Raw genomic sequence first — 15,355 nt, 5'->3', positions numbered from 1 at the left:
CCCCCACAAGGTCTGTGGGACAGTGGACCGGCCCCCTGCTGAAAAAGTTTGCTGACCCCTGTTCTATACGTTACTGCGGATTAATTGGGGGATTTTCATACTGCTGTTTTATTGTTGTCTGTATTGACGTGCTTCCAACTTGCACATTACGGATTGGAAGACAGTATATAAAGTTGACATGCATGCTTTTTCGCCCCCCTGGTCGAGGACTGCATTAGGAAAATAAGAAGAGATCTGCTGGATCAGGCAACTGACACATGTAGTCTGGGCAGAACAATGAGCTTATGTTTTAGCTTTGCACAGCAGAACAACAGAAGCCTCCCTATCCTCTATCCAGGCTAGCAAGAGAAATGCTCAGACTTCAACGACACATTCCAGCCAGGCAAAAACTCTCAAGGAGGGCATGAAGCAAATGTGAGAAGGGGGTGTGGCCTGGGAAAAGAGGGCGTGGCTAGAAACAAGTTGCTAAATCACAGGCAGCAAAGCAGTGATAGACAGCCTTTGGGGGAGGGAATGACATAGCAGTGGTGGGCGGGGCCAGAAGCAAAAGTGGGCGGAGCGGAAATGGCAAAGCTGACAACAAAATTAATTGATCAAAATGATGAACTTTCTAGAGAAGAGTGGAGACCATTTGTGGACTATTAAAAAAAATATTGTAGTCAAATGAAATCACTGGCATGATTCGTGATACGAACAGGGGAAGAAAAATGACAAAATAATTGTATTAGAGGGACTTGTTTTTTGATAAAGAGCTTGAAATACAATGCAGTAGAAAAGGGTTTGAATAAAAACACTGCAGAGGTATGGGTGGGAAGTCTATCTATGAACGAAGATGTAATTACATGATCTGAATTTTTTGTGAAATTCTGGAAACTTAATAAAAATTGTATTTTTTAAAAAGAATCACAGAATTGTAGAGTTGGAACGGACCCCAAGGGTCATCAAGTCCAACCCCCAGCAACGCAGGGATCTCAACACACGGTCCCCCATCCACTCTGAAACCATACCGGACCCTGCTTAGCTTTGCGAATGTGCAAGAGGCCTTATCAGCGTTACCAGGCTGCATTCCCGCCAGGCTTAATAAGCACTTTGGTTGTGAAAAAAGCGCCAGCGAGGGGTGTGGCTTGGGGGAGAGTTACCAGGGCCTGACAGAGAGGCCTGGAGGGCCACATCTGCCCCCCGGGCCTGAGGCTCCCCACTCCTGCCTGGCAAAGTCACGTAAGCAAGAGGGGACCTGCCCTGAGAATCTTGCAACCTTTGGGGGAGACACAAGAGATTCACGGTGCATTTCCCAGAAAACTGCTGAGGCCGTTCTTGGCCTTTTCTGGGGTTAGGCTGCTTGAGTCTTCCCACCACAAGGGATTTCTCATTCCACCTGGAAACAGACAATAGCCAGGGACCGTCTCCTGGGCCAAGAAGCAGCTGCGGAAAATCCTCTGGCGGTTGCCTGGCAACTGCGGCAGGCCCCCTTCTCTCCCTTGCCCATCGGCTTCCGGCAAAAACAGGCTGGGAAGGAGCTGGGATCCGAAACACCAGCAGTCTCAAGAGATGCCTGTTCCATTTAATGCCCGAAGTGTTACACAAGGGCTATATTTTTGGCATTGGGGAGAGAGGGGAAAAGCGTTGCTTCAACAGCTTTCCCGCTGCGGCAGCAGCTGATGATCAGTTGCAAGCCGAAAGGCACGATTCAAGCTCCACTACCAGGCTGGCAGTGGCAAAAAAAAAGGGGGGGGAGAGTAGTGACTGCGTTCAGGTGGATCGCGCCACTAAAACAGCAAAGGCGCTACCTAGTGTGCCTAAAATGCAATTACGATTTGTATCAAAAACCCAATGCAGGGAGGGATAGAAAAATCAGATCGCACCATGTCTCTCCACCCCAATGATCTCCCATCTTTAAGAGCAGGCTTCCTCAAACTCGGCCCTCCAGATGTTTTTTGGCCTACAACTCCCATGATCCCTAGCTAGCAGGACCAGTGGTCAGGGATGATGGGAACTGTAGTCTCAAAACATTTGGAGGGCCGAGGTTGAGGAAGCCTGTTTAAGAGTGTCATATCTCTGAATGCTTCTCTCAGTGTCCCATCCGCAAGGCAAAATACAAGCTCTAACAAACCTTTTTTTTTGCCCCAGTGTAAAGAAGGTTTGTTGGAGACCACCAGTGTGGTATAACGGTTAAGATTGCTGGACTGCAGCCAGGGAAACCCAAGCTCAAATTTCCCCCCCTCGGCCATGAAACTCATCAAATGACTTATTGGGAGTCACAGTCCACCTCACCTACCTTGCAGGGTTCTTGAGAAGAGGAGAGGGAGCTGGGGAAGAGAACCAAGTACAGTCATACCTTGGCTCCCAAACGCTTTGGTACTCAGACGTTTTGTGAGTGTTCTGATTTGTGAATGTTCTTTGGAACCCGAACGTCCGACGGGGTTTCCGCAGCTTCCGATTGGCTGCATGAGCTTCCTGCAGCCAATCAGAAGCCACGCTTTGGTTTCTGAACGTTTTGGAAGTTGGACGGACTTCCAGAACAGATTCCGTTCAACTTCCAAGGTACGACTGCACATTGTTTTGAACTCGTTGGAGGAAGTGTGAATGGAAAGGGCACAGCTCAGTTGGTAGAGCGTCTGATTTGTGTGCAGAAGAGCCCAGGTTCAATCTCTGGCATCTCAAATAAAATAAAATAAAATAAAATAAGATCTCTGGCATCTCCAGAGCTAGGGCTAGGAAAAACTCTGGGCCTGAAACCCTAGCCATTGCCAGTCAGTGTTGCAATGCTGGACTAGGCAAACCAATGGCTTCCGATGCCCTTGTAACAGGTAAATAACTTCCAACACGCATGGAAGGATTTTGGGAGCCTTTTTCTATTCCTATATAAAACCCCGGGAAGAGCTGCTTGCTACACAATTCTCTTCCTATGTCTCACCAGCCAGCATTTGATTAGCGCTCCCAAAAATATAGAGCTCCCGCCAGCGTAATATCTGATGAAACAGGGACTGCTTGGAGCCAGTTTGAAACCGTCCTCCGCCCCACCTTATCCCGAGCCTGGAGGTCTGGGCCCACATTCTCAAGTAGTGCTTAATGTCTATCCTGTAGACTGTATATTACTCTAAGGCAGGGGTGCCAAGCTGAATAAAATATTGGGGGAGGGGGCTAGGTAAGCTCCACCCCACATAATCAATCACATGATGCAGTGCACACACACTATTTGAATAGCAACGCTCATCAACTTTGGGGAGGCGCTGGCTCCCTCAAATATATTAGGGGGGATGAAAACCCCTCGGCCCCTAGGAGTTGGCTCCTATGCTCTCAGGCTAATGCCTGCTTTGATCAGTCCAATATGTGAGGTTTGTGGTTTACAGATTGAGGTTGAATCCTGACAAGACAGAAGTACTGTTTCTGGGGGACAGGAGGCGGGCAGGTGTGGAGGACTCCCTGGTCCTGAAGGGGGTAACTGTGTCCCTGAAGGACCAGGTGCGCAGCCTGGGAGTCATTTTGGACTCACAGCTGTCCATGGAGGCACAGGTTAAATCTGTGTCCAGGGCAGCTGTTTACCAGCTCCATCTGGTACGTAGGCTGAGACCCTATCTGCCTGCGGACTGTCTTGCCAGAGTGGTGCATGCTCTGGTTATCTCCCGCTTGGACTACTGCAATGCACTCTACGTGGGGCTACCTTTGAAGGTGACTTGGAAACTACAACTAATCCAGAATGCGGCAGCTAGACTGGTGACTGGGAGCGGCCGCCGAGACCATATAACACCAGTCTTGAAAGACCTACATTGGCTCCCAGTATGTTTCCAAGCACAATTCAAAGTGTTGGTGCTGACCTTTAAAGCCCTAAACGGCCTCGGTCCAGTATACCTGAAGGAACGTCTCCACCCCCATCATTCGGCCCGGACGCTGAGGTCCAGCGCCGAGGGCCTTCTGGCGGTTCCCTCATTGCGAGAAGCAAAGCTACAGGGAACCAGTCAGAGGGCCTTCTCGGTAGTGGCGCCCACCCTGTGGAACGCCCTTCCAGCAGATGTCAAAGCGATAAACAACTACCTGACATTCAGAAGACATCTTAAGGCAGCCCTGTTCAGGGAAGTTTTTAACGTGTGATATTTTACTGTATTTTTGGTTTTTATGGAAGCCGCCCAGAGTGGCTGGGGAGGCCCAGCCAGATGGGCGGGGTATAAATAATAAATTATTATTATTATTATAAATTATTATTATTAATAAATGCTAAGACGGCAGACGAGGTATGTTTTCTGTCCAAGACTTATCAGTGACCATCTGTAAAAAGATAATTTTACTCTGGCTCTGATCAGGCCAATACCTGAGGCCTGGTAGAGTCAGGCCCTCATTGTTAGGCCTTACCTGGGTGCTGCTCCAATGGTTATTATTGTTCATAGAGTTACTTATTTTATTGCTTTTAAAATATGTATGATGTGCCTTTAGCTGTATTCGTTTTAATTTATACCGCAAACCGCCTTGGGTTCTGCACTGGGAGAAAGGCAGGATATAAAATAAAGAATGTCGTCTCAAGGAAGACTCAAGGCCCCGTTTGGAAAGGCTGACTTCATTCCGCCATAAGGGCAGCATGCTAGGAAAAACCCAGAACTATACATACGCTAAGGAAACACTTGATCCTGTGACTGTCCCAGCCTTTTACATCTTTTTAAACAGGCTCTTTAAGCTCTCCCGGCTGAAAATACATTACCGACATCCCATCTGCTCTTGAAGATGCACCTGTTCAGACAAGCATCTCCCTGATCTCCCAACATAAATCCTCCTGCTTTAATGGTTTTAATTGCTGTTCTAAACCCTTGCACTGTTGCAACGGGCTGGTTTTTATTGCACATTTTAATTGCGTGTATTTCAATGTTTTGGTGAAACTATTATATTGCATTACCCTGTGCAAAAGCTTGGGATTTAATGCTGTGTGATGAGTTAAAGAAAAGCCAAAGGAAGAAGTGGGAAAGACTTTGGTTGAGAACAGATGGACTGTTTATTTCTCTGTGTGAAGATTTTGCTCTTCTTACAACAGGAGGGCCAGCCATGGCCTACCTTCTGTGCAAAACTGTGTCAGATCTTGTGCATTTGTGTGCATGTTTATATGTTCTAATAAATGGTATATATTCTAATATAAAGGCATTTTGTATCCCACCCACCATGAAATTGTTTTTGCAATAATACAAAGACAATGCAAAACAAAAACTAAACAGAGAGACAAAGAAGGAATAAAGTTTGTTACACTGAACTTAACTAGATAAACGTTTCAAAGTATTCCCAGTGAAGTATATTGATGAGTGTTCTCGTAACTTATTATACCCTCTAACTCAGTACTGTCTACACTGGCTGGAAGCAGCTCTCCAGGGTTTCAGAGAAGCTTTCCCCAATCCTACTTGGAGAGATGCTGCGGGGATTGAACCTGGGACCTTTTGCATGGAAAGCGGGTGCTCTGCCAGTAAGCTACGTCCCCTCCCCATTTCTTTCTGCTTCCCTTCTCTCTCTACTTCAGCAGCCCCCTGGTCACCTCCCACTCCCAGGCCACAGAGAGAGAAACCGAGTATTTGCACATTTGCACAGTTCCTCTGCCTCTGCCCACCAGACCCTGGCTCACCGTAGCTGTCACTTTGTCCCAGTCAGTCACAAAGGCACGAAACCCTTCTCCAAACAACGTCCCAGCAGTCCTAGGGAGACAAACAAGCAAGAGATGTCAAGAAGGAGGCAAAGAGAGCTACCATCACCCTCACATCAGGCCGCAAGCTGGAACTGATCCTCAAATGAGCACCTCCTCTCGGCCCCATCAACACCAGGAGCAGAGTTGGTGATGACATGAGACAGGGCCTTTTCTGCGGCCGCTCCCAGAACATGCAATTTTCTCCCAAAAACATTTAAGACTGGCTCTTTCTTTGTTATTTTTTTCCACTGGCAACCTAAGAGCTTCCTGTTCAGACAGGCCTATGGGAAACTAAGGTTCAGACGATGCTGGTCTCTGGGCTGCTATCAGGGCAAATTATATTTTAATTCCTGGTATCAGATACGTCGTAATCTACTTTGATTATTGTTCTCAACTACCTCGTTCTCATTACTCTGCATTTTATAGCCGGTGTTCCTAAATGCTGTAGGCCACCTTGAATCCAAGCTTGAGAGAAAGGTGGAATGGCTTGATTAGTTCATTTCAGTCAAGGGTTTGAACCTTGGGTTGTACATTTATTTATTTATTATTACATATCTTGTGTTTTTATCTTGTGATTTAATGTTGTGAACTGCCCCAAGACTTGTGAGCACAGGGCAGTATACAAATTTAATTAATCAATAATAGTGAATACAGTAGTACCTCAGAAGTCGAACGGAATCCAGTCCGGAAGTCGGTTCGACTTCCAAAATGTTCAGAAACCAAGGTGCAGCTTCCGATTGGCTGCAAGAAGCTCCTGCAGCCAATCAGAAGCCGCGGAAGCCCCATCAGACGTTTTAGTTCCAAAGAACGTTTGCAAACTGGAACACTCACTTCCGGGTTTGCAGTGTTAGGGAGCCAAACCGTTCGACTCGCAAGGCGTTCAGGATCCAAGGTACGACTGTAAAGAGTCTGACGGTGGAGAAGAGGGCAGCTCGCAATTATGGGAGATGGGGAGGAGCAGGAAGAGGAAGGAGGGGTGTCTGGAAAGGAAAGAAGCTGCAGTTGCAAAACCACAGGCCTGCATGGAATGGAATGAAATGGGTTTGTTCAAACGTACTTGAGGGAATCAAGCACCGTCTGGCGATGCTCGGCTGCTTTTAACCGGATCTGCTCCCGGATGAGGTCGGCGTTCTCCCGCTCGGCCTTCGCACGGGCGCGTGCCTCGGCCTCGATCCGCAGCATCTCATTCTTGTGCCGGAGCTCCATCTCCCGCTCCACAGTAGCTGGAAGAACGGCGGACAGAGACACCGTTAGCATCTGGGGACTCTGCCTTCATCCACCAAGGATGCTAAAGGTGGTTTTTCAACTACTAGCCTGTGTGAGCTGTCCCTCCCCACCCCACCCCGGAAAGGAAAAAAGGAAACAGCTTTGCCTTCCTTGGGCCTGTGGGGGGCTCTTTGCTCTTCATGGCTCAGAAAATGTGGGTGGCACACCCTCGCCCCCACACTATAACTGAAAGAGCAAATGGTGTCTCTTTGCGTGGCTATAGGAGTCCTATTGCTTTGCTTCCAGCGTCATCGGAATGCAAGGATAGCCCAGCCCCTCTGGTTCAGAATCCTGTTCTTGCAGTAGCTAGCTGGACGCCTTTTATTGGAAGCCCACAAGCAAGACCTGAGCACAAGAGCACTCTCCTCGCCTGTGGTTTCCAGCAGCTAGTATATGGAAGCATATAGCCATTGTGACTGGTAGCCGCAAAAGGGGACCCACTCCTAAGAGTTGACACTTACCACGCCTCATTGCCTCCTGCTTCTGAACCGATTCCTCCTGCTTCCTCAAGTTCTCTTCATTTAGGAGTTGCTGAAGGGAGGGAGAGAAACCACAAAATGGGGTCAACCAAGAGGTTTTCTTTTAGATTCTTTATTGAGAAATAAGAAGTACCAAGTTATAAGGGCACAAGGTAAAATAAGATGTGAAAAAAGGGGGGGACTTATAAACATTACATGATTGTTATTGTAGTTTACCTAAACGTAACCCAGGGTTAGGCAAACTAAGGCCCGGGGGCCGGATTCGGCCAACTCGCCTTCTCAATCTGGCCTGCCGACGGTCCGGGAATCAGTGTGTTTTCACATGAGTAGAATGTGTGCTTCTATTTAAAATGCATCTCTGGGTTATTTGTGGGGCATCGAAATTTGTCTGAGGGATGGTGGACCGGCCCACAGCTGAAAAGGGTTGCTGACCCCTGACGTAACCTAATACAGTGTTTATAAAAAATGAATTCCAAGTGTCGTTAAATTTGTGCACGGCGAGTCTACGTTTATAGGCACTTGTTCGTGGGCTCTAAGTTTGTCACAGGAGTTGAAAAGTCAGTGGAAAATGCGAATCCAGGGCTACCCAAACTCTTGACAGCAGAAGCACATATTTTCTGAATTAAGACGAGAGCCTTTAGTGTCGTTTCAAAGACTGAAGGAGGGAAAGGCGCTAAATGGATTCCATTTAAAGTGGGCGGGGAGGGACACAGCTCAGTGGTAGAGCATCTGCTTTGCATGCTGAAGGGTCCAGCTTCAATCCACACTATGCCTAAGTAGGGCTGGTAGAGAGCTCCTTTCTGAAATCCTGGGGAGCTGCTGCCAGTCAGTGTAGACAGGCCTAATGGCCTTACTCTGCAAAAGGGGGCTTCATATGTTCCTAACCTGTTGCTCTCCAGGTGTTGTTGAACTCCATCTCCCATCAGCCCCTGTTGGCATGGCTCCTGGGGTCAGGGATGATGGGAGTTTGAGTCCAGAAACATCTGGAGGGGCAAGGTTCCCCCATCCCAAGACTAAAGGCTAATGGGAGCAGGAACTGTTGCCAACCAGTTCCCATCGTGGCCTCTCTCTTCACCCAACTGCCACCTGAAGGACTGTCCTTCCTTGAGGAGAATCAACAACAGTAAAAGCTTTTTTCTAAACAAACAACTTATCGTTTCCATTTTTTGCAACTTTCTTTAAAAAACAAACAAACTGATGCTTTCCTTTCGTAATCTGGTGAAACTTCTTTGTGAAGTCTTCCCGAGAAACAGCATCTAGCTACAACGGCGGCAAGGATACTTATTGCTAAGAGCTGGAAAACCCAAGATCTACCCACACTGGAAGAATGGCAGATGCAGCTGATGGACTATATGCAACTAGCTGAGATGACTGGCAGAATCCGCGACCTGGGAGAGGAGAGGGTTGAAGAAGACTGGAAGAAATTTAAGATTTATTTACAAAAGTATTGTAATTTGGTTGAATCCTAACAAGGAAGCCAGAGCAGAAATAACTGTCTACCATTAAATTATAATTTTTTATTTGAGTTTAACCTAAATACTGCACTTAAGATTATAAACAAGATGATAATTTGCTTGGAAAAATTCGTTTTTAATGATGAAAGTGGAAGCGGGAGACGTGAGGGAGTCCACAATAGAATGAAAGGATGTTATTAAACCTATTCTGTTTGTTAAATATGTATCTGTAAAAAATCTTAATAAAAATTTTTATAAAAAAAAAAGAGAAACAGCATCTAAATCCTGCAAATAGCACTGCATTCAGAAAGGAGGCTGTCTGCCGCATCTCTGCGTGAGTGACTGCATGACTCAAAGAATGCTGATAAATGGCAGAGAACCCTATTTGTACAATGTTTTCAAAGGAGAAGTAGATGGGTTCAGGGTTGCTAGCTCTAGAGGCATATTTCAATTAAGAATTCTAGACCCTCCCCCTTTTCCGGCAATGAAAGCTTTGATTTTGTCCCTGCAACTCATGGCAGTCTAAGCACAAACGGAAAAATGGGAGGAAATTTTCAGGAGACGGACGGGACTGACCTGCTGTCGCAGTTGGTCTTCGTAGCGTTGCCTGGCCAGCTTGTCTTGGTACTGCGCTCTCTTCATGGTGGTAGGGGGGAAAAAAAAACATACATGGAAAATCGATTCCATACACAAGAACACAATGAACCAAGCAAACAGGGCTTTGCGAAGTAACCTCTGGAACAATGGACTATATATCATTTTCAAATGTTTTTTATGAAGGTAAAATAAATTTTCAAACTTTAATTATGAAATTATATATAATTTTTCAAACCTTTACGATTAAATCAAAATAGCAATATGAATTAATTTTGTTAAGTACAAAAAACCCCTGTCTTCACAGCCATTACATAAAATAAAATACCTATCAATGGTTTCTTTTACTCCCGTCTGCCATTCCATATGAGTTAATGATACTGTATTTTTTAACAAACATGTGTATAAATATATTACACACTGATTTTTTTACACACACACACAAATATAAAAGTTTATCCATGCTGCTAAAGAAATAAAAAACAAAAGCCAGCCTTGTACCGCTTGCTGCTGCCTTGTCTCTTCGGTAAGCGTCTTCCTCCTTTCCTCAGCTTGCACACGGATCTGCTCGTTCTTCAGCTGCTCTATGGCAGCCTCATATTCCTTAGGATAGGAAGAGAGAAAGATCAGTAGGAGATGCACCGCCTGTTCATGGAACCTTGTCTACTATTATGGTCCTAGTCAATGACGAACCTCTGAAAAGACCCCAAGGATTCTTTGAGTTTTCCAGTTGGGGAGGGGCGCCACTGGAAAAAAGGATAATTTTGGAGGCTAACAAGCTGTAAATCAGGAAGTTCCCTGTTTGAATCTTGCCTCTCCCATGAACTCTCTAGGTCAGGTGTGGGGAACCTCTGGCCCTCCAGATGTCGCTGGACTACAACTCCCATCAACCCCAGCAAGCCTATTCAATGGCTGGGGATGGTGGAAGTTGTGCTTCAGCAAAAAATGTCTGGTGGGTCAAAGGTTTCCCCACACCTGCTCTTCTAGGTGGTCATAGAAAAAGTGCTCTCGCTCTCTCTTAGTCCCTCCATTTGCAGTATGGGGAGAGAATACTGATCTACTTTACAAGGTGGTTGTAAGAATTACAACTAAATAATACACTAGAAGGGATTTGAAAACTGGAGCACCCAATACAGGTGCCAATTATCTTAATACCATTGTCATCACCGCCGCCTTTCCTTTCGAAATGCTGAAGAAACCTCATTTATATATCATATAAATGATAATATGGAATTCCAGGAGGGTGCCACAGTGGAAAAAGTGCAGTCCCATCAGATTCCTCCTGTCCCTGAACTATATTCATTCCACCTAGTCATTAAAATTACTACAGTGGTACCTCGGGTTAAGAATTCTTAACCTGAAACTGTTCTTAACCTGAAGACCACTTTAGCCTCCCACTGCCGCCGCACCACCGGAGCACGATATCTGTTCTCCTCCTGAAGCAAAGTTCTTAACCTGAGGTACTATTTCTGGGTTAGTGGAGTCTGTAACCAGAAGCGTATGTAACCCGAGGTACCACTGTACTGTTTTAACTTTTAAGAATTGGGACCAAGGTTTATTTCCTCTTCCCTCCTCATTCCTTTTTCCTTTAGCGTTGTGTAGTTTTTAGTCTGTTAAGCCGGGGTGAGGGTGGGGGCTGTCTTGCTTTAAGTAACTGTCATGCAAGCGTTTTCGACAGCAGGATACAAGTATGCCAAATCGACAAACACAGGCAGAAATAATAAAATACATTAACTTATTTAATCCACTAAAAAAAACAAAAAACTAATGAAGTCAACTTAAAAAGGAAACAAAAATACTGGTGGCAGAGTAAGCAATATGAGATAAAAATATTCTGTGAAAGCTCAGTGAAATAAATAAGAAATGCTTTATCTTCAACCAGACTGTGTGGTGTCTTTTCTCACTGGCAAAAGCTCTGAGGGTTTCTGCAAGAACAGGGTAAGCTGCCTTTAACCAAGTATAGTCTGCACTAACTGCTAGCCACACTCCAGCGTTTTGGACGGAGATGTTCCTAGCTCTACCTGGAAATGTCCGGGACTGAACCTGAGGCATTTTTCATGCAACATGGTGCTTTTTTGCTGAGCTACAGCCCTTCCCCTATTGGTCTATTTCAGGCATAGGCTAACTCGGCCCTCCCAGATGTTTTGGGACTACAACTCCCACCATCCCTCGCTAACAGGTCCAATGGTCAGGGATGATGGGAGTTGTAGCCCCAAAACATCTGGAGGGCCGAGTTTGCCTATGCCTGGTCTATTTTGTCCATCTACTCAAGTATTGACTACGCTGACCAGCAGCATCTTCCCAGATCTCAGCCAGGAGTCTCTCTCATTCCTACCTGGAGATGCTGGGGACTAAACCGTAGACTGAGCTATGGCCCTTCCGCCAAAATTTAAAGCGATTGAGGGTCGAATCGTAGGAAGCTGACTTATACTGAATCAGGATTGTCTATGCTGAATGGCAGCAGCTTTCCAGGGTTTCAGATCTTTCCTAACCCTACTTGGAGATGCCAGGGATTAGACCCAGGATCTTCTGCACATCAACAGACACCCTGTTCTGGGAAGTTTTTAATGTGTGACATCTTAGTGTATTTTTGGTCTTTGTGGAAGCTGTCCAGAGTGGCTGGGGAAAGCCAGCCAGATGGGCGGGGTACAAATAATAAATTATTATTATTATTGTCTGCTAAAGCAAAGGTCTTTCATGGCCTTGCTGTGATCTTTGGTACTGAAGATGCCAGACACAGAATCTGGGAGCATGGCCTCTAGCACGGAGATACGACGTCACAAAGAAACAACAACAAAGGGTAAAGGCGATCACACAGTGCAATTTGGTTTCCAGAACTGGCCTTACCTTCAGTTTGGACTGCTGTTCTAACTGGAGGGTCTGTTCCTGCATCTGGGCCATGTGGAGGGCCTCTTTTGCATGTCCTAGAAAAGAGTGTGTCCCAGTTAGTCCGTTTAAGCTGTAAAGAAATTGACCCCCCGCCACCTGGCATCCCTCTGTACAAGAGCTGGGTGACCACAGCCTAGTGTGAGCACAGCAAGGGTTCTGATCAGACCCCCCGCCCCCAACAGTTCAATTCCAATAAGCCATTTGCTTTATACATTTAAAAGGAGTATCAACACTGCATGGCTTCCCACAGGAGATGAGAGTTGTTAGGAGACCCCCCCACCAAGCAGCTACAGTTCCCATAGTGGTTTAATCAATCCCTCTTCCCTGGGAACATTGGGAATTGTAGCTCTGTAAGGGGGAATAGGGGGTGTCCTAACAATTTTCAGCACCGTTAATGAACGACAACTCCTAGGATTCTTTTGGGGAAGTCACAACTGTTTAAAGTGGCATGATGCTCTTTAAATGTAAGGTGCAGATACAGCCTAATTCGAGCCTAACTCACAGTCTTCTCTTAGGAACAAAAGCTCCTCTGTGAAGCTTGCGCTGCCCCTTCAAGGTAGGTACTGCAAATGGTCAACTATTTGGGCTTCAGGTGAGCGGAGTTGTAACACTGTCTCTCATCTGCAGTTCAGACATTGAGGCACAGTTTTCAGGCAGCAGAAATAACAAGGAATAAGATAATTGTGGTTAAGATGGAGCAGGTTTCTCCCAGGCCCCACTGACTCCAATAGGCCTACTCTAAGCATGACTAAGTATGGACCAAACCTATAAATCAGGAGTTTCAGAAAAATTTTGACCCGAGGGCCTCATTCTCTTCCATACAACCTTTTGGGTTTTTGTTTGTTACTATGTTACATGCTTTTGTGTTTTTATATCGTGAACTGCCCTGTGATCCTATGATGAAGGGTGAAAGTAAATAAATAAAATAATAACAGCAATAACTTTGGGGTGACGTAGCCCCTTTGCTGTAACAAAGAGATCTTAGAGCTGCTGAACATTTGGTGAACATTTACAGAGCCTGCTGGAGTCACATGACTGTTGCAAGGTCAAAGGGCAACCCTCCCTCGGCTGAGCACTGATGCAACCACTGTTGGGGAAACTGCAACACGGCTCTCCAGAGTTTGAAACATGAGGGCACAAACGCCGCTTCAGAAATGTGCCCTCAGACTCACATTCCTGGCACTTTGAAGTAGTTTCTGGAGCCTGGTTTATGGCTTTCCCATTTCTGTCCTGTAAAAACCGAACTTCTGCGGCACACGAGAGAGGACCTTGCGGATGCTGGTCGCATGTGGCTCTTGCCTCCCTAGCGTTTTAAAGAAGGGATTTTTTTAAGGTGGGCATCCTTTAGATCCAGTTAACCCTTTACACACACATACACTTATTGCCTCACACCCTGCTTTTCAAAGAAGCACTCCAGCCCTGTAGATCCAACCAGCCCTATCACCACCGCTTACAAAGGTGCTGACCTTTAAAGCCCTAAACGGCCTCGGTCCCGTATACCTGAAGGAGCGTCTCCACCCCCATCGTTCAGCCCGGACACTGAGATCCAGCGCTGAGGGTCTTCTGGCGGTTCCCTCACTGCGAGAAGTGAGGTTACAGGGAACCAGACAGAGGGCCTTCTAGGTAGTGGCGCCCACCCTGTGGAACACCCTCCCTTCAGATGTGAAGGAAATAAGCAGTTATCTTATCTTTAAAAGACATCTGAAAGCAGCCCTGTTTAGGGAAGTTTTTAATATTTATTGCTGTACAGTGGTACCTCGGGTTACATACACTTCAGGTTACAGACTCCACTAACCCAGAAATAGTGCTTCAAGGTTAAGAACTTTGCTTCAGGATGAGAACAGAAATCGTGCTCTGGCGGCAAGGCAGCAGCAGGAGGCCCCATTAGCTAAAGTGGTGCTTCATGTTAAGAACAGTTTCAGGTTAAGAACGGATCTCCGAAACGAATTAAGTACTTAACCTGAGGTACCACTGTACTGTTTTTAACATCTCATTGGCCAGAATGGCTGGGGGAAACTTAGCCAGATGGGCGGGGTATAAATAAATAATTATTACTATTATTATTACTACTACACATGACCTTCCTTCTACACTACAGTCAGCTCCCTGCTCCATCTGGAACCCATACACTCCCAGCACCTGCCCACCACACGCTCATGCATTCATGCCCCACGTCTTAAAAGGTTTTTGTGTGTGTGTGCATCCAACTAAGTCCTATTCATAGTAGACCCACTGAAATCAATGGCCCCCAGTTAGCCGTGCCTCCATTAACTTCTGCGGGTCTACTCCTGAGTAGGGGCTAGGTTTGCCCGCGGCCCTGGCTTTCCTCCCCTCCCTCCTCCGACTCACGGGAGGCGTCCAGCTCCCTGGCAGCCTTGGCCGCGCGCTCCAGGCCGGTGGGGTCGAAGTTGCTCCATTTGTCCTTGGCGCGGCCCCCTTCGCCCGGCCCTTCCCCAGAGGCCCCCGCCGGGGAAGGCGGCAGCGGCGGGGCCCCGGGGGGAGCTCCCAGCCCCGCATCTCCGCCGCCGCCGCCGCGGTTCAGCCCGAAGAGCCACGACATGAGCGCCGCTCTCCTCTTTGCAGCCCAGCCGGCAGGCAGCAAGCAGCGGTGCACACGCGGACCCAGCGCCGCTCACACTGCGCAGGCGCCGTCGCCGCCCCTTCCGGTTTTCGGCGCGTTGCCATTGGTGGGAAACACGCGCGCCAAAAAAAAAAAAAAGAGCGTGAGGAACCATAGAGTTGGGGGACATACGGGCTCGTTCCTGCTCCATCCGTACAGTGTAGTTTTAGAGCCAAGGACGCAGAAACGGAAGTCCTGTGAGTATTTGCTGGACTACAACTCCCATGGATCCTTTGCCATCGGCCATGCCGGTGGGACTTGGAATCTAGCAAGGCTAGGGGAGGGATAGAGAATGTGCGCCCCACCAGGTTTTTCTGTGTGTGTGTGTGTGTGAGAGAGAGAGAGAGAGAGAGAGAGAGAGAAAGAGAAAGGGAAAGGGAAAGGGAAAGAAATATAGATA

At 47.0% G+C, this 15,355-nt stretch overlaps 1 protein-coding gene across 1 annotated transcript in view; it reads right to left on the bottom strand.

Moving 5' to 3' along the window:
* The window catches only part of ATAD3A (ATPase family AAA domain containing 3A), a 43,126-nt gene extending 28,176 nt beyond the window's left edge, over window positions 1-14,950 (bottom strand). The window contains exons 1-7 of the mRNA XM_081923638.1: window positions 14,685-14,950; window positions 12,294-12,370; window positions 9,948-10,049; window positions 9,429-9,488; window positions 7,381-7,450; window positions 6,711-6,876; window positions 5,594-5,663 (exon numbers count right to left, since the gene is read on the bottom strand). Coding sequence (XP_081779764.1) covers window positions 5,594-5,663; window positions 6,711-6,876; window positions 7,381-7,450; window positions 9,429-9,488; window positions 9,948-10,049; window positions 12,294-12,370; window positions 14,685-14,895 — 756 coding nt within the window. The 5' untranslated portion in view covers window positions 14,896-14,950. The remainder of the gene's footprint in view (window positions 1-5,593; window positions 5,664-6,710; window positions 6,877-7,380; window positions 7,451-9,428; window positions 9,489-9,947; window positions 10,050-12,293; window positions 12,371-14,684) is intronic.
* Window positions 14,951-15,355: the final 405 nt, after the last annotated feature.

Source organism: Podarcis melisellensis, assembly GCF_964234715.1.
Source record: "Podarcis melisellensis genome assembly, chromosome: 8".
Classification (NCBI taxonomy): Eukaryota; Metazoa; Chordata; class Lepidosauria; order Squamata; family Lacertidae; genus Podarcis; species Podarcis melisellensis.
The sequence above is the reverse complement of the archived record's forward strand: the minus strand, read 5'-3'. Positions and strand labels throughout refer to the sequence as shown.